The sequence below is a fragment of the Borostomias antarcticus genome (assembly GCF_949987555.1).
Source record: "Borostomias antarcticus genome assembly, chromosome: 16".
NCBI lineage: Eukaryota > Metazoa > Chordata > Actinopteri > Stomiiformes > Stomiidae > Borostomias > Borostomias antarcticus.
In genome coordinates, this window is record NC_140249.1 from 22885427 (window position 1) to 22912926 (window position 27500).

The 27500-nt window shown below is 48.5% G+C and overlaps 1 protein-coding gene across 1 annotated transcript in view; it reads right to left on the bottom strand.

Annotated features, from left to right (window-relative positions):
- Nucleotides 1-8214: 8214 nt before the first annotated feature.
- Nucleotides 8215-27500, bottom strand: part of kcnq1.2 (potassium voltage-gated channel, KQT-like subfamily, member 1.2) — a gene marked incomplete at both ends in the record, with an annotated part of 36424 nt that continues 17138 nt past the window's right edge. Inside the window, 7 exons of the mRNA XM_084451404.1 lie at nucleotides 8215-8221; nucleotides 8522-8630; nucleotides 15065-15218; nucleotides 19843-19971; nucleotides 22148-22243; nucleotides 22409-22519; nucleotides 25379-25519. Of these exons, the coding sequence (XP_084307530.1) occupies nucleotides 8215-8221; nucleotides 8522-8630; nucleotides 15065-15218; nucleotides 19843-19971; nucleotides 22148-22243; nucleotides 22409-22519; nucleotides 25379-25519 (747 nt within the window). The remainder of the gene's footprint in view (nucleotides 8222-8521; nucleotides 8631-15064; nucleotides 15219-19842; nucleotides 19972-22147; nucleotides 22244-22408; nucleotides 22520-25378; nucleotides 25520-27500) is intronic.

Consider the following 27500-nt stretch of genomic DNA (forward strand, 5'->3'; position numbering starts at 1 on the left):
GAAGGTGTGGCCGTCGCGAGACTAAACGCCAGGAGACGCAGGACGAGGGGACAGGGGCCTGGCACCGGAGATGTCGAGTCATGTGAGGTGACGAAGTCAATAATTAAACGGAGTTGCACACAAGCGACAGGTTGCACAGCGGAGGAATGGCCAGCAGGCGAACGGCCTAGCAGACACACATCTCTCCTCCTCCTCTCTGCTGCCGGTTTTATTGTTGATCTGCGGCCAGCTTGTGAGCAGGGGAACTAATTAAGGGGTGCCTGCAGGTGGCCCCTGGAGACTTTTACAGGTCTGGGAGGAGAGGAGGGGAGGGGAGGAGGAGATGGGAGGAGGAGGAGGGCGAGGGAGTAGGAACAGCCCCCCAGGACACAAGATGTATGCAGCGCTCCAGTGCTTTTGGACACAGGCGAGAGGAGGGAGAGATAGAGAAAAGAAGGAAAGAAAAAAGAGAGCGAGGAAGAGATGGACAGAGAGAGAGGGAGAGTGAGAGAGAGAGGTGAGCCGCACACTGCCATCAGCTAAACAAGGCCTTTCCCTGTTCCTATCCAAAGTACGAACAGTATTTGGAAATGTTCAGTCTTTCGGCCGAGCAAAGCTACTTTGTGAATGTAAATCCATCTTTAGCTGGTTTACGATCCAGCGCCTCTCTCTAGTTTGTTCACTTTTAATCTTTATGAGTGAGAAAAGTCAACCAATAACTCAGCTAGAAACACACACACACACACACACACATACACACACACACAGTACAGTGTGTCATTGCACCCCACGGAGCGGCTGCTTTCTCACACATACCGATGTGTGTGCGCAATCATTGGAAATAACTGAAAGGAATTGAAAGGAGGCCTAAATTAAAACAGTGTGACATGAACAAATTGTGAGGGAGATGTTTACACCCAAGTTGGGAAGGGAAGGGGACATGTATCAACAACCAGGAGAGTTAAGTGTTCGTAGTAACCAGGCCAGGCCAGCCTGGCTTATGTGCGTGGCTGGCTTGTTTCTGTTCAGGACTGGTAGGACGGAAGCTAGTCATGCCACTGAAATAGCTGTGAATTGAAATGACATGAAATAATGTCTGATAAACTAAGATAGGTCTTGTCGCCTGGACACATCAGTTCCAATGCTTCCGAATGCTAATCCAGCACAATGAGAGCGGGATAGCCAGTTAGCTCATGAGCTCACAACAACTAGCAGCAGCATCCATAACATTAATGGTAGTGGTCAGTGGCTAAAGCAGTTACACTGATGATTCCTGTAACGTTAGCCATTTTGTTGCAATTGGTTCAACTTCTGTTTCTGGACAAAGGTAAGAGATAAACCCAGATAACACAAGGCTAGCGGACCTACAACGGGTCCCCGATGGACGAGTTGGTGGACCTCCGGCGGAATATAACACAAGACTAGCGGACCTACAGCGGGTCCCCGATAGACGAGCTGGCGGACCTCCGGCCGAATCCGCTGGCGGGTTCCTGGCCATTTGCACATCAAATTATAACTGGATCCACTCAGGAATCTGGGAGTGGGACCGAGAACAGGAGGAGCAGAAAACAAAACACAGAGTTGCATACACAGAGAAACATAACAGTAAGCACAAGTCTAGTATATCAATGGGACTTGGAATTGGTCACTTAATTGGTCATCCAGTTTCTGCAATCAGTTTGACACAGTTAATTCATCTGCAAAAGTACATTTCCTTAAAAAAAAAAAAAAAAAAACCTGCAGACTTGTTTTACATCACAGTCAGCCCAGTGTCTGGGGCCATGGAACCAGGTGCCCCTAAGCAGTTCAGTATTTTGAGTTGCTCCAGCCACCCTCCCTGTCTGACTGAGGGAGGGAGTGACAACCCGACAAACGCTATCTATGGTGCTGGCTTACAGCCATGCACAAACACAGAGGCTTGTCGCTATCCCTAACAGATTCCTAAAAATGAGAGTGAATCGTTTCCCAATGGGTTTTGCTTTAAAACAGTGTGATGGAGTATTTCTCTTTGTTAAGTTAAACATTTAGTGGGTTATGAGATTCTGATGAGTATCTTCTCTGTGGAACAAAAGTGGTCAGGAGAGTGTACATACTTTATGTACGCAGTGCGTGCACACACACACACACACACACACACACACACTTCAGGCAGTAGTGGTCTAGCAGAGGTTCGTGTGTGAGGAGCGTTTACAGAGACAGGATCGCGTGCGGCCACTGCTCTGTGCCACTTCCTCTTGAGCAACCAAGCGTTGTCTGTCCTCTGATCCCTCACACCCAACACACACACACACACACACACACACACACTCTAGGGCCAGTCTGGTCTAGCGAAGACAAACAAACACTGTAAAACACTACAGCAAGCTCCCTCGCACACAGAAACACCAAGAGGGCAGCTATTAGAGAGAATGATACAAGCTGTCTGAGTAAACTGATCTGATGCAAGTCAAGGTCACAATTCTAACTCATAATTAACAAAAACAACAGGTTTTTGTGCGTGGCTGTAAGCCAGCACCAAAGATAGCGTTTGTCGGGTTGTCCTCACCTCCCTTACTCTGGTCAATGTTGACCTGCATTTCTCTGTTGGCACCACAAGAGGCAGTAGTCCCAGCACACCAAAATAAATGACACCAAAATCAACCCGCCGATCTCCACTGCACAAGTAGAGTAGCGGTGAAAGTATTGGACCCCCACCCGGGAGATCGGGGGTCCAAGACCCGATGGGGATGATTTTATGGGCGTCGTCGACAGAAGTTGAACCAATTGCAGCTAACATTACAGGAATCATCAGTGTAACTGCTTTAGCCACTGACCGCTACCATTTATGTTATAGAAGCTGCTGCTAGTTGTTGTGAGCTCATGAGCTAACTGGCTATGCCGCTCCTATTGTGCTGGATTAGCATTGGAAGCATTGGAACTGATGTGTCCAGGCGACAAGACCTATCATAATATATCAGACATTATTTCAGTCATTTCAATTCACAGCTATTTCAGTGGCATGACTAGCTTCCGTCCTACCAGTCCTGAACACAAACAAGCCAGCCACACACATAAGCCAGGCTGAGCCTGGCCTGGTTCTTTAGCATATCACCAGTACAGAAAGAAATCTGTGTGATGTTGTTGTTTATAGTGAGGGTGTGTGCGTTTTTGCGTGCATGTGTGTGTGTGTGCGTGTGTGTTATTGTGTTGGTCAGGGTGGGTCTGCTGGCTGTCTCCTGGCGTCCCAGATAGCGTTCCCAGATGCCAGCGCTGCTGTCCTCCATGGCGTGACACCAGGGGAAAAACAAAGCAGCTGTTATGGGAGTGTCCACAGCCCCGCGGGGGCACTGCCCAGACGTTCACATGGGCACGCCACGGCTCCTTTACCAGCCAATACATCACAGTGTCACACTTACCCTCTCACAGTGACACACATACAGACCCCCCCTCCCACACACACGCAACCCGCACCCCGCCCTCCACACACACACACACACACACACTCACATCCACCTAGTTGAATCCACCGCCTTAAAGTGACGCAGCATCTGGTGCGTAAAAGAACAGCGCCATCTACAGTCTGGAGGGACTCATGGCTGTTTGAGTAACGACATTCTGAGCTCTGTGTTATTCCCAGGATGGCCAGGGTGGCATTAACACATTTTATATCCACAAGTCCTGATACTAGAACACAAAGTATACCGTATTACTATGAAAATATTTTAGGCCATCTAAGCTATGATTCCCAGGCCATGTGCTGAGTTGGATGAAAGAAAACCTATAGGTTTAGGGTTAAACAATCGCCAAAGGAATCCGAGAGCTGGCCGACCATGAAACGAGATATGGAGTCATATTCCACAGGAGAGTTATGATATTCAGGGCAGAGGCTAATCATGATTTTATTGTAGGATGTCACAGTTGAGCCGGACCATTCAGATGGCTATCCTGTTACCAGCAAATACCATCAGGGACAGAGGGAGGAGGAGGGAGGAAGAGGAGTGGAGAGAGGGAGAAGGAGGGAGGAGGAGGAGTGGACAGAGGGAGAGAGGGAGAAGGAGGGAGGAGGAGGAGTGGAGAGAGAGAGAAAGGGAGAAGGAGGGAGGAGGAGGAGTGGAGAGAGAGAGGGAGGAGGAGGGAGGAGGAGAGGAAAGAGAGAGGGAGAAGGAGGGAGGAGGATTGGAAAGAGGGAGAGAGGGAGAAGGAGGGAGGAGGAGTGGAGAGAGAGGGAGAAGGAGGGAGGGCAAGTGGAGAGAGAGAGAGGGAGAAGGAGGGAGGAGGAGGAGTGGAGAGAGAGAGAGGGAGAAGGAGGGAGGAGGAGTGGAGAGAGAGAGAGGGAGAAGGAGGGAGGAGGAGTGGAGAGAGAGAGGGAGAAGGAGGGAGGAGGAGTGGAGAGAGAGAGAGGGAGAAGGAGGGAGGAGGAGGAGTGGAGAGAGGGAGAGAGGGAGAAGGAGGGAGGAGGAGTGGAGAGAGAGAGAGGGAGGAGGAGGAGGAGTGGAGAGAGAGAGGGAGAAGGAGGGAGGAGGAGGAGTGGAGAGAGGGAGAGAGGGAGAAGGAGGGAGGAGGAGGAGTGGAGAGAGAGAGAGAGGGAAAAGGAGGGAGGAGGAGGAGTGGAGAGAGAGAGAGAGGGAGAAGGAGGGAGCGGAGGAGTGGAGAGAGAGAGGGAGAAGGAGGGAGGAGGAGGAGTGGATAGAGGGAGAGAAGGAGAATGAGGGAGGAGTGGAGAGAGGGAGAGAGGGAGGAGTGGAGAGGGGAGGGTAAAAAGGAAAGAATAGTGTCAGAGCCAGAAGTACAGTACCTTGTGGAATTCAAGTGCTGTGTGGAGACTGAGTCCTGGACCTTTGCCATGAATGGGCTGGTCAACAGACTGCAAGAGAGAAGCATTTGTGTTGCTTTTACAAAGGTGTCTGGAAGGTTCTCAGGAGGAGAGAAGAGAGGTGATTGAATCCGGGGAGGAATGCAGAATGAGGGTTAGGGTTAGAGGTGTTGGAGGTGATGTTAGATTATCTGAGAGGCTGGGGTGTGGTAGGGACTGAGGTCACAGGAGAGAGGTGAACGCCTACTGTTCATGAAGACAAACACACACACACACACACACATGTATACATACACGCATACATACACACACACGCATAGACACACACACACACACACACGCATACATACACCCACACACACACACGCACGCGCATACGCATACTCACAGACACGCATACACCCAGACACACACAAACACACACAAACACATGCATACACACACACATACACACACACGCACGCGCGCGCGCACACACACACACACACACACCACACATACAGTACACTACCCACACTAGTGAAACACATGCATACACATATACAGTAAATGTAAACACAGTTTACTCTAACACATACACACATGTAGAAACAGGAATAAGAACGGTCCACACACAGTAAGTTACTCTTTACACACAGACACACACACACACACATACACACACACGCACACACACACACACACCACATGTAGAAACAGGAATAGGAACGGTCCACACACAGCAAGTTACTCTTTACACACAGCTGCCCCCTGAGCCCCTTAAAAAAAGACATAGAAATACATCAAATCCACTTTGGTCGAATGCGAAGGCCGAACACTTCACTCTGCAAACTTGGCCACAGATGACCAGTAATAGGGTTCAAAAAATGAAACGGTTGAAGCTAAATGACATAATTGAATGTAAATAGAAGGTGCTGACCAAGGCCACACCTGTGGTCCATTCGAGGGATCTGGTGCTAAAGAAAGAACTGCTTCACTGTTCATTCAGCCAATTATGTGAAAGGAACAAAATAGGCCCAGAAGTTTTAGGGAAATTCAGTATGTGTGACCGAGCTGAATTGGTTAAACTCACTCCTAAAAAAATACCCACACCCTTAAATCGCTCGCCTTTTCAGTGGTGTAGCTGGCTAAGTGATGGTTTTGGAAGGTGGCCATGCATATTTGTAAGTTGGACGACCCGATATTGAGCCCGGGGAGGCGGCAAGTGAGGGCGCTGAAAACGACCAGTACTTACCAGAAAACGACCAGTACTTACCAGAAAACGACCAGTATTTACCAGAAAAAGACCAGTATTTACCAGAAAACGACCAGTACTTATCAGAAAACGACCAGTATTTACCAGAAAAAGACCAGTATTTACCAGAAAAAGACCAGTATTTACCAGAAAAAGACCAGTATTTACCAGAAAACAACCAGTACTTATCAGAAAACGACCAGTACTTACCAGAAAACCACCAGTACTTACCAGAAAACGACCAGTACTTACCAGAAAATGACCAGTACTTACCAGAAAACGACCAGTACTTATCAGAAAATGACCAGTACTTACCAGAAAACGACCAGTACTTACCAGAAAACAACCAGTACTTACCAGAAAACGACCAGTACTTTTCAGAAAACGACACACTCAGCTCAACACTTAATTTACAGCGCATGCAAACCATGAGTCACTAAAAAACACAGGACACCCGGCCGGCTGTGTGCCTTCTGAAGACTGACGACATGCGCTACGTCCAAGGAGACACGGCCATGTTGTGCACAGCTTAAGTACATGACTGTCCACACATTCTTTAGCAGCACTGTACAGTACGGTACTCTCTCTCTCTCTCTCTCTGGCTCAGTATAAACATGTCAAGTGACAGTTCACAATGTGAGGGTGTGAAACTGACGATGCCTCGGTGTGTTGCTCCCAGATGAAGAAACATAGGAGAAGGAAGTAGAAAGGGTGCTCAGAGAGCACAGGGCTCCGCCCAGTAATGCATTCCGTTGGTGTAATCGAGTTGAAATGGTTCAACTCACTCCTCAGTATAAATATAGCACACTTGCACCATTGAAGAGTAAGCTTTTTGGTGGTGTAGCTGATAGTGGTTTTTATGAGAGGTGGTCATGTATGAACACAACTGAACATACTTGTGTACTTTTGTTATTTTTTCAATCTGCCATTACAGACAATAACAGAAGACATAAGTTACAAAACTATATACAGAAATTAAGTCCAGTGTTCATTCCTCTGGGGGGTAAAAAGGACTCTGGGAGGGGTAGAGGGGCACTAGTCCTGTGTCCATGTCTCTGGGACGGCTATGTGACGGATAATACTGTTTTTTTCGTTTGCTTCAACACTCAAATTAAAAAAAACACATAGTTTGTGAAACCTGACACTCAAGACGCAAAACCTCAGCCCAGATGTGCAGGTAGCTTATGATTTATATGTAGGCTAATACCACAGGATCCAGGCTAAGAAAAGTTTCCTAAAACAGTGTTTATCTGATTTGTTTTTCTTATTCTTTCTTATTATTTTGTTTTACATGCATAGAAACATAAGACAATATTGGGTGTAAACAGCAACAAAAAAAAGTTGATATCAGAAGCTGATCCAGGGAACAGAACCCGGGTCGACGCTTTGCTAGACTGATACATTACCTCTCGGCCACCGGCGGTATAGTAAACCCAGCAGGAGAAGTAGACATAAAGGGAAGGAAGCCGGTCCAAGTTTGGCAAATGTTGTTTTCTTTCGTGTATCCACCCAGTGATTCTGATCCACACCAAAATGTAATGTGATCTAACTTGGCCCATGCTACACCTCTCCACCCAGTTTCATGAAAATCGCTCTGGTAGTTTTTGTATAATCCTGCTATGTGACCAAACGAACGAACAAACGAACGAACGAACAAACAAACGAACGAACAAACAAAATAACACACAAGACTGAAAACATGCCCTCCGCGGTCGCTGAGCGGAGCCAATCATTTACAGCGAGAGAAGGTAGCGTATCGACCAAAATAAAGATTCAGAGAATTGTTGTCGGAGCCAATACAATCCGTCTTTGATACGGGCTCATTGGTTATCATCACGGAAGCATTCAATTCACACAAAACTTTTTTTTTCTTCTCAATTATGTTTGCATCTTCCTTTTAGCACATATGGCAATCAACATGTATACAATTCATTATTCAAACAGTGCATTCAAAGTCCCCAGTAGCCACCACTTGTAACCTAGCACGTCCTAGACACACACAAAGGAGCTTTAACGTTGTGCATTTACCTCAGAATAAAGGGCTAATCCCCTCCATAGCCTTCTATACCTGAGGGGTCCCGGGCCACTTCCGAGCCTCTTTAACCCTCCAGTGGGCTGACAAGAACAGCTCCATCCTGAGAGGAGCTAGGAGGGCTCTCTGGACCAACAGAAGACTGGAGCTACTATGGACTTCTCTACACGCGGAGGGTTAATACCTGGAGGTCAGGGGTCAACAAGGACAAGAGCATGGGGGGAGTGGCTGTGGGCTGCATGACAGGGAGGCAGACATGTCTGGGTCAAATACCATTTGCAAATATCGTCAAATACGTGGGGGTTTGATTGAGGCCAATGATTAAAATGAAACAAACAGAATAATCTGAGGTATATTTCCTGTCCTGAGGTTATTCAAACTAGACGACGCAAATACTTAACAGGTTATTTGCAAATAGCATTTGTCCCAGACCTAGTGGGAGGGACGGTAGACGTGATGAGAGGGACGCATCGGGGGGACTTACTGCGTGTCCGTCACCGGGGACAGGGGGATGTCCTCGTTGACGTATTCCATTTCCTCCGAAAAGCTGTCCCTGGAGATGTGTATGTTAGTGCCCTCCCGTCTGGTCCTCACTGTGACAGACAACAACGACACACTCATTCAAACAGAACTGCAGCTGTGTTTCAATGTGACACCACAGATACTGCCAGGTTGCAGCCTCTAATGACAAACTTTCACCAGTGCATTTTTAGAGACATTTTAGAGACAGAACCCACACAGAAAGGAAATATATTAACATATATCTTTTTATATATATGCCACATATGTTTATAATATATTCAACATATATGAAATTGGCTGCCTGCATATACATGGATATATAAGCTATGAGACATATATGTCCTTAATATCCACATATATGAACCTGAATATGGCATATATGCGGCATACTGTATATTTGCCATATATTGGCATATATGTTCATATATGTTCTTTCCGTGTGGGAAGAATTGTTGAGAAGAGAGAGCGACAGAGAGACTAGAAAAGGGAGGTTGTACCTGGAGAGGTAGGGCAGCTCTGAGTGAAAAAACACGCAGAGTGCTGATCGCCTAGGGGCAGTCGGAAAGAGAAAGAGAAAGAGAATGTGCTAAATGAGAACAAGCACACAGAGAAAATAAACATTCTTGCTACTGCATCAAGAGAAATGACTCATTCTATTGCTGGATGAGCACTTGAGGATGAAGCTGGGGTTTTTTTGTATTTGGGTCTGGAGAGACCTTTTACTGTCAGCCTCTCTCCAGCTGGGCGGATATCTGTTGAGAAGAACGCGTGAGGAGGCCGTGACCTCGAGTCAGACTCGACATAGTTCCACATCAGTTCCCCCCCAACCGCCGAGCCCCTATTGTGATAAAAGTAACATTGGCTTCCAAGAACCGAGTGGTCTTTCCAAGCCAAGCAAGAACAAGTCAACCTCTAGACCTTTGTCATCAGTTTGTTTAACATTGTCCAGCCCGGAAGCTTCTGCTGCACGGTTTCTTTAGAAACGGAGAGAGTGTGTGTGTGTGTGTGTACATGTATTTGTGTGCGCGTGCGTGTGTGTGAATGTGTGTGTTTGTGTGTGTAAAAACGACAGAGAGAATTAAGGACAGAGATCTCTGGGTAGCCCCTCTCAACCTCTCTCTCGGTGAGGGGGGCGAGCGGGCTTATCGGCTACACAAACACCGCAAGGCTTATTAATATCTGACCTGTCAGAGCAAACACACTGGGGTTTGGAGCCCTGTAGTATGAAAACAAGAAGGGGGCCCGAGAGAGAGAAAGAGAGAGAGAGAGAGAGAGAGAGAGAGAGAGAGAGAGGGAGTGAGAGAGAGAGAGAGAGGGAGAGAGAGAGAGAGAGGGGGGAGCGAGAGAGAGAGGGGGGAGCGAGAGAGTGAGGGGGGAGCGAGAGAGCGAGAGAGAGAGAGAGAGAGGGAGAGCAAGGGAGAGCGAGAGGGGAGCGAGAGAGCGAGGAAGAGCGAGGGAGAGAGAGAGAGAGAGAGAGAGAGAGCGAGGGAGAGGGAGAGGGAGAGAGAGAGCGAGGGAGAGGGAGAGAGAGAGGGAGAGAGAGAGAGGGGAGCGAGAGAGCAAGGGAGAGAGAGAGAGAGAGAGAGAGAGGGAGAGAGCGAGAGAGAGAGAGAGAGGGAGCCCCATTGAGAGATTCTCACAGACAGGGACCAGGCAGCCAGACAGATAAGTGGAGCGATAAGCCGGACGTTGACTAAATCAAACAATGACCAGTTTATTTCTGACCGCTGGAGTTCCACAATGGCTACTTATCACCCCTGCACCTTTTCCCCCTGTCCCTTAGCTGCCCCCCCCCCCCCCCCCGGTGGCCCCTGGCTCCCCCGGGTCCCTGTCCCTGGCCCTCAGCCCAGCTAGAGGCAGGCAGTGGCTGGGAGGCCGGGGGACCGGGGTCTGTGCGTCTCTATGGTAGGGTCCAGTTTGCTCCGGTTGCGGACAAAAGCGCCAGTCTAATTAAAATACTGTCTGGGCCGCATAACAAACTAGGCGAGCTAATGATTAACCCAGAAGAGGTCTTAATACCGCGGCACAAAGACCTGTGTGCGTACGGGGAGGATGGAGCTAGCTACCGGTGTGACCTCAGAGTGAGGTCAACTGCGGATATGGTTCTAGTGTCCTAATCGTCTTGACTAATGCCGGTTCCCTCATCCTTTTCAGAGGAACAAAACGCACGAGTCACGGTCGGAGTGGGAGCGTATATCACCGACTGGCGTCACGTAGCTCGACGGCAGAGATTACAAAACGAGAACTTACGAGGGTTACGTGAGACCCAGCGTGGCGTCGTCATCGCTTGACTTAGCGTTAGAGCTTTTTCAGTACAAGGCAGCGGATGTAAGACAGTACAAATGCTGTAGAGCATGGGTTTCCCAATCTGGGGGTCCGGGCCCCCCTTAGGGGGGCGCCAACGATGGCAGGGGGGGCGCCAGGCCTCATATAAATTAAGGCCTTAATATCATGTTCACAAATATTAGTTAAAGAATTATGTCATTGACATGTGACACAGCAGTTATAACAAAATACATGATTACAGTATTTCTGATAGGGCCAAAAGCCTACTACACTACAATTCTACGTATATAAATTGAACAAATTCATCTGAGAGTCCGAATCGTGTCAACATTGACGTTACTGCGCTTCATTGTACCCTAACTTACACCTGATGGAACCCCCCCCCCCCCCCCACAAGTCATTGTGAAGGTCCAGTGTGTGTCGACCTCTGTAGGACGTAGACTGGACGTTCCCAACGACTTGAGAGAGGGGTGGGGGGGGGGGGTTGGAATTTAATCAGGTGTAAGTTAGGGGGCCTCTAGGGAAGCAAGGTTGGGAACCCCTGCGAGAGTGTGGAAGTATTGTCCAGTATTCAGAGGGCCTCACTAGTCTGCTTGTACATCCCGGTGAGGCCTGGGGGAGAGAAAGGGAATGGCTGTGGTCTGTATGAACATCCTGTTTTACAACAACCCTACAGTAAAACACGCAGAATACGTGCCAAAATTAGAACTCCGGTCGTCCGTGCGGACAGTCTGTTTTTATGCCCTGTTTGAAGTGGACGGCACGCTGAGTTGACTGTAATCGTTACCATTAGAGACGGCGTGCTGCTGAGACAGGCTCCGCCTACTGCCCAGGCTCCGCCTACTGCTTTACGACGCTCGCAGCCTCTCGGCGCAACGCGGCGACAAGCAGCCCTCCACAAAATGCACTTCCCTTCACAAATATGACTTCTTCCTCTTTCCCCAGTTCAAAGGAGCGGAGACATATGTTTCTGTTCATTATCTGAGCTGTATCCCGCTAATTAAGATGCATCCAAGATAATGTCCCCCCCCCCTATAACTAGCTGGGTGTTTATGTCCATCTCTCGCCTTTTAGGATAATGTGCTTTGACAGGAAGAACTCATAAAGCCCATGTAGCAGACTGGGCGGAGTCGTAGGGCGGGGGAAGGGTTTATTTACAAAGAGAGTTACCTCCCCCCCACCCCTCGTCTCCAACTTGGTACAGTCCAACCCGTCATTCATTTGAATGAGAGTCAGAGATACTGGCACGGACCATAGTATCCTTAGAGGGGTGTGTGCCGCATGATTGAACACTTTCTAAGTGAACTGTCAAGACAGAGAAGGCTTTGTCAAATTTGATATCAAAACGGAAAATACACATCAATGATATAGGCTATGCAATCTTGTTGTTGCTATTTGCCACTGTATGTGTTTTATCCTGTGTTTTGGTGTAGTAATGATTGTTTGTAAAGCACTTTGTAACATTTGTTTAGAAAGGTGCTATATAAATAAAGATTATTATATTATTATTATAATCTGTCCAATACACACTTCTAGGTGAATTGAGCTGATAGTGCACCATTTTTCCCCCCAGGTAAAATCCAGTCCTGCTGTGTGTGTGTCTGGGGCTGGCGGAGCCGTAAAGAGTCTGTCACCATGACCTCTGACCTCCCGTGAGGCCTACTGTAATGACTTCCATCTGGCCTGCTGTAGCCACGTGGCAGCCATCTTGATTCTGACAGGACGCTGGTCTCCTCAGGGACTCACGCAACAACTACCCTCACAATCCACACCCCTGGCCCCCCGAGCCCTTCCCTCTCTCCCTCCATCTTTCTCTCTGTTTCTGTCTGTCTCTCCCTCCATCTTTCTCTCTGTTTCTCTGTCTCTCCCTCCATCTTTCTCTCTGTTTCTCTGTCTCTCCCTCCATCTTTCTCTGTTTCTCTGTCTCTCCCTCCATCTTTCTCTCTGTTTCTGTCTGTCTCTCCCTCCATCTTTCTCTCTGTTTCTGTCTCTCTCTCCCTCCATCTTTCTCTCTGTTTCTGTCTGTCTCTCCCTCCATCTTTCTCTCTATTTCTGTCTGTCTCTCCCTCCATCTTTCTCTCTGTTTCTGTCTGTCTCTCCCTCCATCTTTCTCTCTGTTTCTGTCTCTCCCTCCATCTTTCTCTCTGTTTATGTCTCTCTCTCCCTCCATCTTTCTCTGTTTCTGTCTCTCTCACTCCATCTTTCTCTCTGTTTCTGTCTGTCTCTCCCTCCATCTTTCTCTCTGTTTCTGTCTGTCTCTCCCTCCATCTTTCTCTCTGTTTCTGTCTCTCCCTCCATCTTTCTCTCTGTTTATGTCTCTCTCTCCCTCCATCTTTCTCTGTTTCTGTCTCTCTCACTCCATCTTTCTCTCTGTTTCTCTCTGTCTCTCCCTCCATCTTTCTCTGTTTCTCTGTCTCTCCCTCCATCTTTCTCTCTGTTTCTGTCTGTCTCTCCCTCCATCTTTCTCTCTGTTTCTCTGTCTCTCCCTCCATCTTTCTCTCTGTTTCTGTCTGTCTCTCCCTCCATCTTTCTCTCTGTTTCTGTCTGTCTCTCCCTCCATCTTTCTCTCTGTTTCTGTCCATCTCTCCCTCCATCTTTCTCTCTGTTTCTGTCTCTCCCTCCATCTTTCTCTCTGTTTCTGTCCGTCTCTCCCTCCATCTTTCTCTCTGTTTCTCTCTCTCCCTCCATCTTTCTCTCTGTTTCTGTCCGTCTCTCCCTCCATCTTTCTCTCTGTTTCTGTCTGTCTCTCCCTCCATCTTTCTCTCTGTTTCTGTCTGTCTCTCCCTCCATCTTTCTCTCTGTTTCTCTCTCTCCCTCCATCTTTCTCTCTGTTTCTGTCTCTCCCTCCATCTTTCTCTCTGTTTCTGTCTCTCTCTCCCTCCATCTTTCTCTCTGTTTCTGTCTGTCTCTCCCTCCATCTTTCTCTCTGTTTCTGTCTGTCTCTCCCTCCATCTTTCTCTCTGTTTCTCTCTCTCCCTCCATCTTTCTCTCTGTTTCTGTCTCTCCCTCCATCTTTCTCTCTGTTTCTGTCTCTCTCTCCCTCCATCTTTCTCTCTGTTTCTGTCTGTCTCTCCCTCCATCTTTCTCTCTGTTTCTGTCTCTCTCCCTCCATCTTTCTCTCTGTTTCTGTCCGTCTCTCCCTCCATCTTTCTCTCTGTTTCTGTCTGTCTCTCCCTCCATCTTTCTCTCTGTTTCTGTCTCTCCCTCCATCTTTCTCTCTGTTTCTGTCTGTCTCTCCCTCCATCTTTCTCTCTGTTTCTGTCTGTCTCTCCCTCCATCTTTCTCTCTGTTTCTGTCTCTCTCCCTCCATCTTTCTCTCTGTTTCTGTCTGTCTCTCCCTCCATCTTTCTCTCTGTTTCTGTCTGTCTCTCCCTCCATCTTTCTCTCTGTTTCTGTCTGTCTCTCCCTCCATCTTTCTCTCTGTTTCTGTCTCTCTCTCCCTCCATCTTTCTCTCTGTTTCTGTCTGTCTCTCCCTCCATCTTTCTCTCTGTTTCTGTCTCTCTCCCTCCATCTTTCTCTCTGTTTCTGTCTCTCTCCCTCCATCTTTCTCTCTGTTTCTGTCTCTCTCCCTCCATCTTTCTCTCTGTTTCTGTCTGTCTCTCCCTCCATCTTTCTCTCTGTTTCTGTCTGTCTCTCCCTCCATCTTTCTCTCTGTTTCTGTCTCTCTCCCTCCATCTTTCTCTCTGTTTCTGTCTCTCTCCCTCCATCTTTCTCTCTGTTTCTGTCTCTCTCCCTCCATCTTTCTCTCTGTTTCTCTGTCTGTCTCTCCCTCCATCTGTCTCTCACTCACTGCCATCTCTCACGCTCACGGTCTCTCTGAGGGAGATATGACTGCCGTGTCTCGTAGGCTACAGTATTACGTTACTGCGTCTACAATTTAAAGTCGCACTGAAATGAAAAAAGCATTCTGTCCCATTTTGGTTCACATAATTGGTCATAGTGTTCACCTATTCAACGATGTATGCCCCCAAAAATTACAAAATTCCACTTTTTTCTCAATATTACACCTAACGACTGTGATCACGGGAGCGCACAGCAACTCCAGCAAGACTCTCAAGATTGTATTCGGAATTTAGTCTGAGACTTTGAAATCGGGGGGGAAAGTCGGTAGGTGTAAGGCCGGCATTAGTAGAGATACATAAGGTGAACGGCCATAGTTTTAAAGTAACAGGAGCCCACTGGGTCTTCTGACACATTTCAGGTGTTCTACTGCAGTACCTTCGCTGTCCTCGAAGAAGGGGGCGTCCTTGTTGTCGTCGTCCTCGTTGATGTGATCGAAGGTGATCTGGGGGATGGACAGGGCTCTCTCGGGGGTGGGGCCAGTTGAGCCGTTGTCACGCGACTGCTTCCTCCGCTTCTTGATGCGCTTGCTCTGGGGGACACAGGCGAGAGGGGACGGGGACGGGGACACTGTCGTCAGGGTGGGCCTGGCTGCTCATTTACTTCTCTGGCAGTCACACCGGGTCTAGATGCACTCGCACGCCACCTTGCGACGCCAGCATGAAGTTGTTTTGGTGTTTTAGTGTAGTCTTTTATTCCTCATGACTAGGCATGCGTGTCTCCATCTTGATAACTCTCTCTCGATGCGCTGACGTGATATTGGTAACTAAGGATTCACGATATATCGGCAATCATATCGGTATCAGTTCGATGTGCAAAACAGGGCCGATGTGAACAACCGATAATTATTTTTGTCCAGCTGCTGTTGTGTGTGTTGTTTTTGAGAGGAAACAATGCAGTAAATCTATGATTTATCATCTTTTCCAAATGTTTTGGAAATAGAGACAGTGTTTCCATGTGTTTTTCAGTATGTATAACATTTGATTATGATAGAAACTTGTTTTTATACAGATCATATCGACATCGGTAAATATGGGTTATCGGCCATGACAGTAATGTTAATATCTGTTATCGGTATCGGCCAAAATGTTCATATCGGTTCATCCCTATTGGAAACACTGAAGTGTAACGTCTATGAGCCTCTGCCCTGCGTTTGATTTCATATTTCCTTAAACCCCTTCAAATGATCCAGTGTTGAATAGTTTACTGGTCAAATCTGCCTGCCTGGAGCTGACTTGAATGGCCATGCATGTAATCTCTGCTGGTTGAATTGAGGTAGAACTCTCTCTCTCTGTCTTCACCTCTGTCTCTCTCTCTGTCTCTCTCTCTCTGTCTCTATCTATCTCTCTCTCTCCCTCTCTCTCTCTGTCTGTCTCTCTCTGTCTCCACCTCTGTCTCTCTCTCTCTCTCCCTCTGTAACCCTTTCCCCCTCTCTCCCCCCTCCCTCTCTCTCTATCTCCACCTCTCTCTTTCTCTCCCTCTGTCTCTGTAACCCTTTCCCCCTCTCTCTCCCCCCTCCTTCTGTCTCTCTCTCTCTCTCTCCCTCTCTCCCTGTAACCGTTTCCCCCTCTCTCTCCCCTCCCTCTCTGTCTCTCTCTCTCTCTCCCTCTATCTGTAACCCTTTCCCCCTCTCTCTCCCCTCCCTCTCTGTCTCTCTCTCTATCTCTCTCTCTCTTTCCCTCTCTCCCTGTAACCCTTTCCCCCTCTCTCCCCCGTCCCTCTCTGTCTCTCTCTCTGTCTCTCTCTCCCCCCCCCCTCCCTCTGTCTCTCTTTCTCTCTCAGTCACTCTGGACGCCTGCAGGGCAGTAATTGTGCTGCCCTCCCTGCTCCTCTGGGCCAGTGGCAACGTCACTTCATGATTTTTTACTCAGTGACACGGTCCCCTGCCTTTGACAACTGGCCCTCAGTTCACTCCGAATACCGGGACCCTGAATGACTCATTAAGACAGGAGAGAGGAGAAGAGAGAGGGAGGAAGAGAAGAGAGAGAGGAGAAAAGAAAAAGGAGAAAGTCACATTCTGAAACAAAAACGTCGGAAGCAGCCTTCACTCTCTCCAATATGTGTGGGTTCAATGCTAAACAAAGATTTTTTTGTTGTTGTTCTACAACACAAAGGTTTACTCCCATGAGAAGGGCTGCGGTGACATCATCTCAACTGACTGGGTCTTTGTCCAGGGGAGACAAAGGCCCGGAGTCATCCTGGGGCTGGAGACACTGTGTGTGTGTGTGTGTGTGTGTGTGTGTGTGTGTGTGTGTCTGTGTGTGTGTGTGTGTGTGTGTGTGTGTGTGTGTGTGTGTGTGTGTGTGTGTGTGTGTGAATGGGGGGTGACTTGTTCTTTCACAGGGGGCTCCATGGCTTGGGGGCTTGACATAAGCTAATGAGCTAATGTGGTCCTCAAAGGTCAAGACACATAAGGGGGCAGAGAGACACAGGGTCTAACACAGTCTACCAGACACAGGGTCTACCAGTCTACCAGACACAGGGTCTAACAGTCTACCAGACACAGGGTCTAACACAGTCTACCAGACACAGGGTCTACCAGTCTACCAGACACAGGGTATAACACAGTCTACCAGACACAGGGTCTAACACAGTCTACCAGACACAGGGTCTAACACAGTCTACCAGACACAGGGTCTACCAGTCTACCAGACACAGAGTCTAACACAGTCTACCAGACACAGGGTCCAACACAGTCTACCAGACACAGGGTCTAACAGTCTACCAGACACAGGGTCTAACAGTCTACCAGACACAGGGTCTATCAGTCTACCAGACACAGGGTCTAACACAGTCTACCAGACACAGGGTCTACCAGTCTACCAGACACAGGGTCTAACACAGTCTACCAGACACAGGGTCTAACACAGTCTACCAGTCTACCAGACACAGGGTCTAACACAGTCTACCAGACACAGGGTCTAACAGTCTACCAGACACAGGGTCTAACACAGTCTACCAGACACAGGGTCTAACACAGTCTACCAGACACAGGGTCTACCAGTCTACCAGACACAGGGTCTAACACAGTCTACCAGAAACAGGGTCTAACACAGTCTACCAGACACAGGGTCTAACACAGTCTACCAGTCTACCAGACACAGGGTCTAACACAGTCTACCAGACACAGGGTCTAACACAGTCTACCAGACACAGGGTCTAACACAGTCTACCAGACACAGGGTCTACCAGTCTACCAGACACAGGGTCTAACACAGTCTACCAGACACAGGGTCTAACACAGTCTACCAGTCTACCAGACACAGGGTCTAACACAGTCTACCAGACACAGGGTCTAACACAGTCTACCAGACACAGGGTCTAACACAGTCTACCAGACACAGGGTCTACCAGTCTACCAGACACAGGGTCCAACACAGTCTACCAGACACAGGGTCTAACACAGTCTACCAGACACAGGGTCTAACACAGTCTACCAGACACAGGGTCTAACACAGTCTACCAGACACAGGGTCTACCGGTCTACCAGACACAGGGTCTACCAGTCTACCAGACACAGGGTCTAACACAGTCTACCAGACACAGGGTCTAACACAGTCTACCAGACACAGGGTCTAACACAGTCTACCAGACACAGGGCCTAACACAGTCTACCAGACACAGGGTCTAACACAGTCTACCAGACACAGGGTCTAACACAGTCTACCAGACACAGGGTCCAACACAGTCTACCAGACACAGGGTCTAACACAGTCTACCAGACACAGGGTCCAACACAGTCTACCAGACACAGGGTCTAACACAGTCTACCAGACACAGGGTCTACCAGTCTACCAGACACAGAGTCTAACACAGTCTACCAGACACAGGGTCCAACACAGTCTACCAGACACAGGGTCTAACAGTCTACCAGACACAGGGTCTAACAGTCTACCAGACACAGGGTCTAACACAGTCTACCAGACACAGGGTCTACCAGTCTACCAGACACAGGGTCTAACACAGTCTACCAGACACAGGGTCTAACACAGTCTACCAGTCTACCAGACACAGGGTCTAACACAGTCTACCAGACACAGGGTCTAACAGTCTACCAGACACAGGGTCTAACACAGTCTACCAGACACAGGGTCTAACACAGTCTACCAGACACAGGGTCTACCAGTCTACCAGACACAGGGTCTAACACAGTCTACCAGAAACAGGGTCTAACACAGTCTACCAGACACAGGGTCTAACACAGTCTACCAGTCTACCAGACACAGGGTCTAACACAGTCTACCAGACACAGGGTCTAACACAGTCTACCAGACACAGGGTCTAACACAGTCTACCAGACACAGGGTCTACCAGTCTACCAGACACAGGGTCTAACACAGTCTACCAGACACAGGGTCTAACACAGTCTACCAGTCTACCAGACACAGGGTCTAACACAGTCTACCAGACACAGGGTCTAACACAGTCTACCAGACACAGGGTCTAACACAGTCTACCTGACACAGGGTCTACCAGTCTACCAGACACAGGGTCCAACACAGTCTACCAGACACAGGGTCTAACACAGTCTACCAGACACAGGGTCTAACACAGTCTACCAGACACAGGGTCTAACACAGTCTACCAGACACAGGGTCTACCGGTCTACCAGACACAGGGTCTACCAGTCTACCAGACACAGGGTCTAACACAGTCTACCAGACACAGGGTCTAACACAGTCTACCAGACACAGGGTCTAACACAGTCTACCAGACACAGGGCCTAACACAGTCTACCAGACACAGGGTCTAACACAGTCTACCAGACACAGGGTCTAACACAGTCTACCAGACACAGGGTCCAACACAGTCTACCAGACACAGGGTCCAACACAGTCTACCAGACACAGGGTCTAACACAGTCTACCAGACACAGGGTCCAACACAGTCTACCAGACACAGGGTCTACCAGTCTACCAGACACAGGGTCTAACACAGTCTACCAGACACAGGGTCCAACACAGTCTACCAGACACAGGGTCTAACACAGTCTACCAGACACAGGGTCTAGCCTATCTTAGCTGTTGACTGACGAAGCCACCAGCGTCATAAAGTGCAAAAGTTTAAACCGGACAAAAAAAACATTCAAAAGTCAAGTCAAGGAGTAAACAGTGTTTTTGTTTTTCCATAAAAGAGTATGTGTTTTGTGCGTGTACCAGTTTGCGGACGTTGGGGTTGGAGTCCTCATAGTTGTCTGTGGGGATATAGGTCCGGATCAGGACGTACATCTTCCATGTGGCCGGACAGCCTTCTCCCTTCTCTGCTGCGTAGCACCTCCACAGGGTCTGGTCAGGGAGAGGAGGGGGGCGGGACAGGGGAGCAAGGCTCGGTTTACCAGGCTGGACCCAGGCAGGTGAGGGTCAACAGAAGACGGAAGTGGGTATATATGATGTGTTTTACTATGTCATGTGATTTGAATGTATTTTTTTATAATGTATTCTATGTATTTTGTGATTTGATTGATGTATTTTGTATGTGTATTCTTGTGTTTTAATGGACTCTTGGAAGAATAGCCATTGGCTAAAAGAGTTCCAAATAAAAATCAAAAATCAAATCAAGACTGTGTTAGGGTATCGACATGGGAGGCAGCGCCACTAATATTGCGCTCACACACACGTGGCCATCTCCTCCTGGCGGTATTTTCCTTCGGTCAACACTGCCGCTCAAACGCCTTTCAGACTATTAATGGCCTATTTGGATTTTTTATTTTTTTAAGCTTTTTAAGCTGAAAGGCTTTTCAGCTTTAATGTGACAGGACAGTTTAGAGAGACAGGAAACGTGGGAGAGAGAGAGGGGAGGACATGCGGCACAGGACCCGAGCCGGGAATCGAACCCCGGTCTGCCGCGCGAAGGACTAGCCTTCATATGGGGCGCGCCTTACCCGGTGAGCTACCGGGGCGCACCCCCCTATCTGGAGTTTTTACTGTCGTTGTCCTCAGTAAGACTCTTTGGTCTTCTCCGTGCCACAATGAGGTGGTTCTATGTCAACGTCTGTGGCCTCTGGTTAAATGGGATCCTTGTGACGGCTAGCTTTTGGCACAAAATGGCGTCTGTTTGCTTGTCGTCTCCGTCTGGGGCGGGGGAAAGCAGGGCGGCAGCTCACCTTGTCCAGGACACAGCTGGAATGTGCAGACTACAAACACGACCGCCGCTTCCTCTGTTTGCACTAGACTGCTTTCTGAAGCTTATATTGGCAAGAACAAGTGTACTTCTTTTTAAAAAGGATCAAATTGAGGGGGATTGAGTGCTCTTAGACGTGTTGTTATTCAAACTGTGTGACATGCTCGGCGAGATGTTAAATGGGTTCAGTCAGACTTGGTTCCGCGGGTGTTCACCTACTACACCATGGGTTTCCAAACTCCATCAATGTGGGCCTCCCCTCTGAAAAGTGACACACCCGCGCCCCCCCAACCCCACAAATGTGTCCATTTTGCAAGGCAGCGTTAGCTAGCCCATAACGTTACACAGCTAAGTTAGCTCGGTGGCACCTGTTGCTAGTTAACATTATGACGTTTTCACACAATACATTCATGCCGGCGGGGGGAGGCTCTCTCTGCACTATCCACACATTTAGGATACATCTCTCCCATTATTTATTTAGATCTTCTGACCTTTAAAATCCCATTTCATTCATAAAACCATAGACATTTAAAAAATAAAAAACATGTTTTTCCTTTTTTTCCTCCCTGACCATCCCTCCGCGCCTCCCCAGAATTTCTTTGGGGCCCCCCAGGGGAGGCCCGCCTCACAGTTTGGGAATGCCTGACCTACACAGTATAGGCCATGGTGGCAGCAGACTGTTCTCAGTCTCTATGCTGTGCTCCTTCCTATATGCAACATACTGTACTGGGCATTACACTCATCCTTGAGTCTAGAGGCCACAGGGCCTTTGTGGCGGCTGCCCCCAGGCTATGGAACAACCTGCCCCTCCATATTAGATCCTCCCATGGAACAACCTGCCCCTCCATATTAGATCATCCTATGGAACAACCTGCCCCTCCATATTAGATCCTCCTATGGAACAACCTGCCCCTCCATATTAGATCCTCCCAGACTCCTCCCTAAAAACCTCCTTTTAACCGGTCTGTGCTCAAGCCTGGTTCATGTTCATGTTCAATGTTTGTTGTAATTTCCTTGTTTTGTTGATAAATGTTTTTACCCAGGACCCACCTTTGTACAGCACTTTGGTCGACTGCTGTCGTTTTAAACGAGCTTTATAAATACATTTTGATTTGATTTTTTGATGTTTTCTTTGTGCTTAACTGGTGAGCAGACAAGATCACAGACAGGAGAGAACGAATGAATGAATGAATGAATGAATGAATGAATGAATGAATGAATGAATGAATGAATGAATGAATGAATGAATGAATGAAGGAAGGAAGGAAGGAAGGAAGGAAGGAAGGAAGGAACGAACGAACGAACGAACGAACGAACGAATGAATGAATGAATATCAGTACCTGGATGAGGGAGGCTGCAGCAGGGATCTGTCTGTTGAAGTGCTTCTGTCTCTGCTTCTGCTGCACCTTCAGAGCAAAACCTGAACCCAGGATACCCTGGAAAGACCCCCAGCAACAAAACTATGAAACCAGAACACCCATTCCCTCACAGCAGGCCTTTTCATACAACCTAAGGACACCAAGACCAACTATTTCAATCAGGTAGAGAAGGAGAAAGAGGAGGTGGAGGAGGAGCAGGAGGAGGAGGAGAGCTATTCTTACCGCAGGCAGAGCGAAGAAGGAGATGGCGAAGACACTGAAGCAGGAGGCGATGGTCTTCCCTATCCAGGTCTGGGGAACTTTGTCCCCGTACCCGATGGTGGTGACAGTCACCTGGGAAGAGGAGAGAGAGTTAGAAGGCTCTGATCAAAACAATCTTCACCATGGAAATATAAGTATCGTTATGTATCTATTACGTCGTTGACATAATGAGTCGCTAATTATTTAAGTTCATCTACCACGAACTTCAAGTGAGAGGAGAGAGGGAGTTACAGGTAAAGCCGTTTTGATTTCTCGCACATCACCTCAGCTGTCGTCTTGCAATGCCGCCAGATAGCAAGCGGATGTGTAATGATTCTGGGCCATATATGGGCTGGAACTAAGCCACAAGGGCCAGATCTGGCCTGTACAGTATATGGCCCAGATCTGCTTGCTATCTGGGCCAGATCTCCGTCATGTTAATAACTCAATAGAAACATAATAATGTCACAGATACATAGAGACCGACTCGTGAGCCTGTCTCAGCTGTGACAACGTACAGTACATAAATACAAGCACATATTCAGTCTTATTTCACCAAAGCAAGTCAAAATCTGAGTTATCTGGATGAGTACTTGGCAGCGTGATAATAAACTGTCGGGGCGAGGCGAAGCAGTCATTTAATCCAGTGATACTTCAATATGGAGGCAGGATAACAGAGTTCATCGGCCCTACTGGCCCCGTTCCATATCTGCTCATTGGCCCGGTTCCATATCTGTCAGCGGCAGTGACAGACATCGGGAGGGGCGCCCTCGACAGGGAATACGATTCCCGGGAACTAATCCTCGCTGAGTGTAGGAATTCGTCCAGCGAGGGAAAGGGGGGGGTGGGGGGTGTGGGGGGTACAAGCTCCCCCCTGCATTTGCATGTAAACCCACTGTGAAAGGGGAGCCAATTCTGACGCATTCAGAGAGCACTTGGCATACAGCAAGCATCCACAGGGGGGTGGAGCAGTGTGTGTGTGTGTGTGTGTGTGTGTGTGTGGGGGTGGGAGGGGTGGGGGGTGGGGGCAGTGTGTGTGTGTGTGTGGGGTGGGGGCAGTGTGTGTGTGTGTGTGGGGGGGGGGGGGGGGGGGGCAGTGTGTGTGTGTGTGGGGGTGGGCTGCCGTGCGACCCCTCGCTGTGTCCCGCTCACAAAGCGAATGATGTAAGGTGAGATACTTAAAAGGGCTTCGGCGGGGGGGAGGAGGAGAAGAAGAGATGGGGCGCGGGGCAGTGGGTACGGAGGTGGAGATGTGTGGGGGGCGGCGGGGAGGGGTGGGGTTAATCCTCGTCCGCAAATCCGATGACTAAACAATGGCCCCCTGACATCGGTGTGGAACAGTCCACTCAGCAACACCCCCGTATTCAAACCCAACCCCCCCCCCCCACTCCTCCTCCCCCGGACCAGTCCGGAGGGTAACGCACCAAGCATGTGGTGAGACCACTTCATGTCTGCGCCGAGGTCAAACGCACTACGTCCAGTGTTTGTGTGGAAGTTCAGGACAGCGTGTGTGCGCACCCATGATCTGTGTGTGTGTTTGTGTGCGTGTGTGTGTGTGTGTGTAAATCCACAGTGTCCATCTCCAAGATCTCCATCTTTCCCTTTCCATCTATCTCTCTGTCATGAATCCTCATCCTGTCATCCCTCTCTCTCTCTCTCTCTCTTTCTCTTTCTCTCTCTCCTAATGTGTCCTAATTTCTCTGTTGTGGAGCAGCAGACTGAGTGACGGTGAAGCCCCTGATCAAACAGCCCTTCTCTGCTTAATGACCTCCGTCTGGTGGGACAGGCCTTGGTGTGAGAAGCAGGGGAAGGGATGGAGGGAGGGGGGGGGTCGGGGGTCGGGATGAATCATGCCATTGGCCCGCGGCGCCTGGTGGGTCCCACAGCTGTGGCCTGCACCTGCATAGCCTCTCGGAGGGGGGGCGCACACACACACACACGCAAACACACACACACACACACGTTCCATCTACCACCCGGCTTCTGGGAGGCAATGATGATTTGATCACACACCAATGTACTCCCAGAAGAGCGCACAAACGCACACAACCGCAGACAAAAACACACACACACACACACACAGATGTAAAATGACCTATTGGCACCGCATATTCCGAGCCTCGAGTTTACAATCTGGGAAAAAACAAAGGCGATAGGAAAAAGCTTTTCTCCCGAGTGTGAACCACGACCCAAATAACAGCTTTTCTTCACCCCTCCATAGAACACCTTCACCCCTCCAACCCTTTAGAACCCTCCACACAAAAAAGGTAGCAATTAAAGTTGGAATTAAAAGAACTGACACTTTATAGTGGCGCTGTTCTCAAAGGACCTTTGAGCCACGGAGCAGCGAGGTGAAAAGGGTTTACCACCAGTCTTTTGTGGCGTGCTGATCCCTCGCACAAGACTACCATAGGTTTCTCATTACCTCAAGCCTTCAATTCAACTGTTTAATTAACTGAACTGGAAACTTGACCCGGAGATGGAGGGAAATACGCAAAACAGCTCCGTACGAGACTATTAGCTAGTCCAAAGCTGAACCGAGTATTGCGCCAACTGAAGAGACCGCGGCCGACCCCACAGATGGAGAAATGAATGGGTCTGATGGCAGCTCCGACCGGGGTGGTCAACATTCTCCGCGCTCGCTCTAGGACTCTTCATTCACAATAGAATTCCAGCTTCGGCGTCGATATGCCACTTGTGACACTTACTGTGAATGGCACTCTGAAACAAATCCCGTTTAACCTCCGGGTAGCTTTGTGTGGCTCGACTTTGGAATATTATCGTGTCTTTGTGGCGTTTCAGGACAACCGAAGCTCAAAGTGGACACTGACAGACAAAGCGCTGATATAGAAATCAAAGGAACCCTCACACCCGATAAAGCCCCGGTTTAAAATAGGTCAAAATAAGGTTGATGTTTGGTTGAGACGGCGCCCGAGATGGTAGCTTCCTCACCACACCCCACCACAGTGCGTCAGCGTAGCTAGAGAAGCCCGTCTTGCCGTCCTCGTCCACAGCATCCTTCTCCGCCAGGTACACAAAGTACGAGGAGAAGATGAGGCCCAGGAAACCAATGTACAGGGTCGTTATCAGCTCCTGCAACAGAGACACATTCAAGCACTGTTGGTTAGGCTGTGTACCATATTTATAGGTTTGGAGAGAGGAAAGATCGGCACAATGATATCTCCCGGTTCACTGAATTGAAAAAAACGCAACGTTTCCACAGGTCTTAGAGACGTTGCGTATTTTCAATAAAGTGAACCGGGAGATATCAGTGTGCGGATGTTTCCTCTCTTCTCACATATGTACTCTCAGATCCAGCACCTGGCCTACTAAGGTCGGATGTGCGCACAGCTACTGTATTATTTCTGAGACAGTGAACACAAACGGTAGCCTGAGGAAAAGGTCTTCGCTGGGAGACATTACTACATCTCCCCTTTCGTTAAATGTCTTCAAAGCAGAGTGCTGTTTGGATCTCAAAGTAATTGGTACTTTCACCTGCCACTGAACTGTTCATGAACAGCCACTGTTATTACTCCCTTTGTTATTACTACTCTTTGGGTCCGAAGCACAGCTTGTCAACGCTCAACAATAGCCTCCAGTCATCGACTAAACTCGCAAGTCTGTCTCTAGACGCTGAGCTCAACTAGAGACTGAAGACATTCGTCCAGATTTCGTTGCTAAAAGCGGGTGGAAACAATTTGAGAGATTGAAAAAAAACAAAAAACATTGCAGAACCAATCCAACGTCTTTAGGGCGGTTCTTCCTAACGGGTGAATGTTTTGTTTTGATTTTCCACTCCAGTTTGTTTGGAGGACATCATTTCCAGTAGGGTGTGTCTTTCACCCTATTGGAGATGATAAGCAGTGGTTCTGATTGGTAGCGTTGGTTTTCGGCGTTGTTCTACAGTAGAACGCTTCTCAATGGAGATGTCTGGCGAGACTAGTCAGGGACAGGAGGAAGGAACATGGAGCAACAGATTCATTTAGAAAACAACATTCCCAGAGTAAGCCTGACAGAGGTGGACCGTCCGGCACGCACACACAAAAAGAGAGAGAAAACAGAAGAAAATGAGAAAAGCCAATCAGGCTTTCTCTCTCTCTCTCTCTCTCTCTCTCCTCTCTCTCTCTCTCTCTCTCTTTCTCTCTCTCTTTCTCTCTCTCTCTCTTTCTCTCTCTCTCTCTTTCTCTCTCTTTCTCTCTTTCTCTCTCTCTTTCTCTCTCTCTTTCTCTCTCTCTCTCTCCTCTCTCTCTCTTTCTCTCTCTCTCTCTCTCCCTCTATCTCTCTCTCTCTCTCCCCCCCTCTCTCTCGCCAGTACTGCCGTGTTTGGGTGGCTGTACCACAGGAATCTAGTGATTGTGCACTGACCTCTGTGATATTCACTGATGGTAATGTGATAATCACTGATGGTAATGTGATATTCACTGATGGTAATGTGATAATCACTGATGGTAATGTGATAATCACTGATGGTAATGTGATATTCACTGATGGTAATGTGATAATCACTGATGGTAATGTGATAATCACTGATGGTAATGTGATAATCACTGATGGTAATGTGATAATCACTGATGGTAATGTGATATTCACTGATGGTAATGTGATAATCACTGATGGTAATGTGATAATCACTGATGGTAATGTGATAATCTCTGATGGTAATGTAGCATGGACAACGCATGGCTGGCTGGCTGTGGACTGACTGACTGACTGACTGACTGACTGACTGTCTGTCTGTCTCACTGATTGACTGACTGACTGACTGTCTGACTGACTGACTGACTGACCGACTGACTGACTGACCGCCCATATTCGGTCAGTCAGAAGGGTAAGCTCTCTCAGACAAGTGCGCGCTCATCCCCTGGAACAAATGGTGAATGTGTGCAGACAGGCTGACCGTAGGGAAGCCTTATTTGGTGAGGAAATGCCCCATCACCACACTGTCTGTCTTTCATCCCTTCATCACCACACTGTCTGTCTCTCATCCCTTCAAGCCATGTCTGATCGTAGGGATCCGTGGCGTCTAACTTTGGCGTGCTGCTTTTTGATTGGATAAAGACAAGGAGAGAACTAG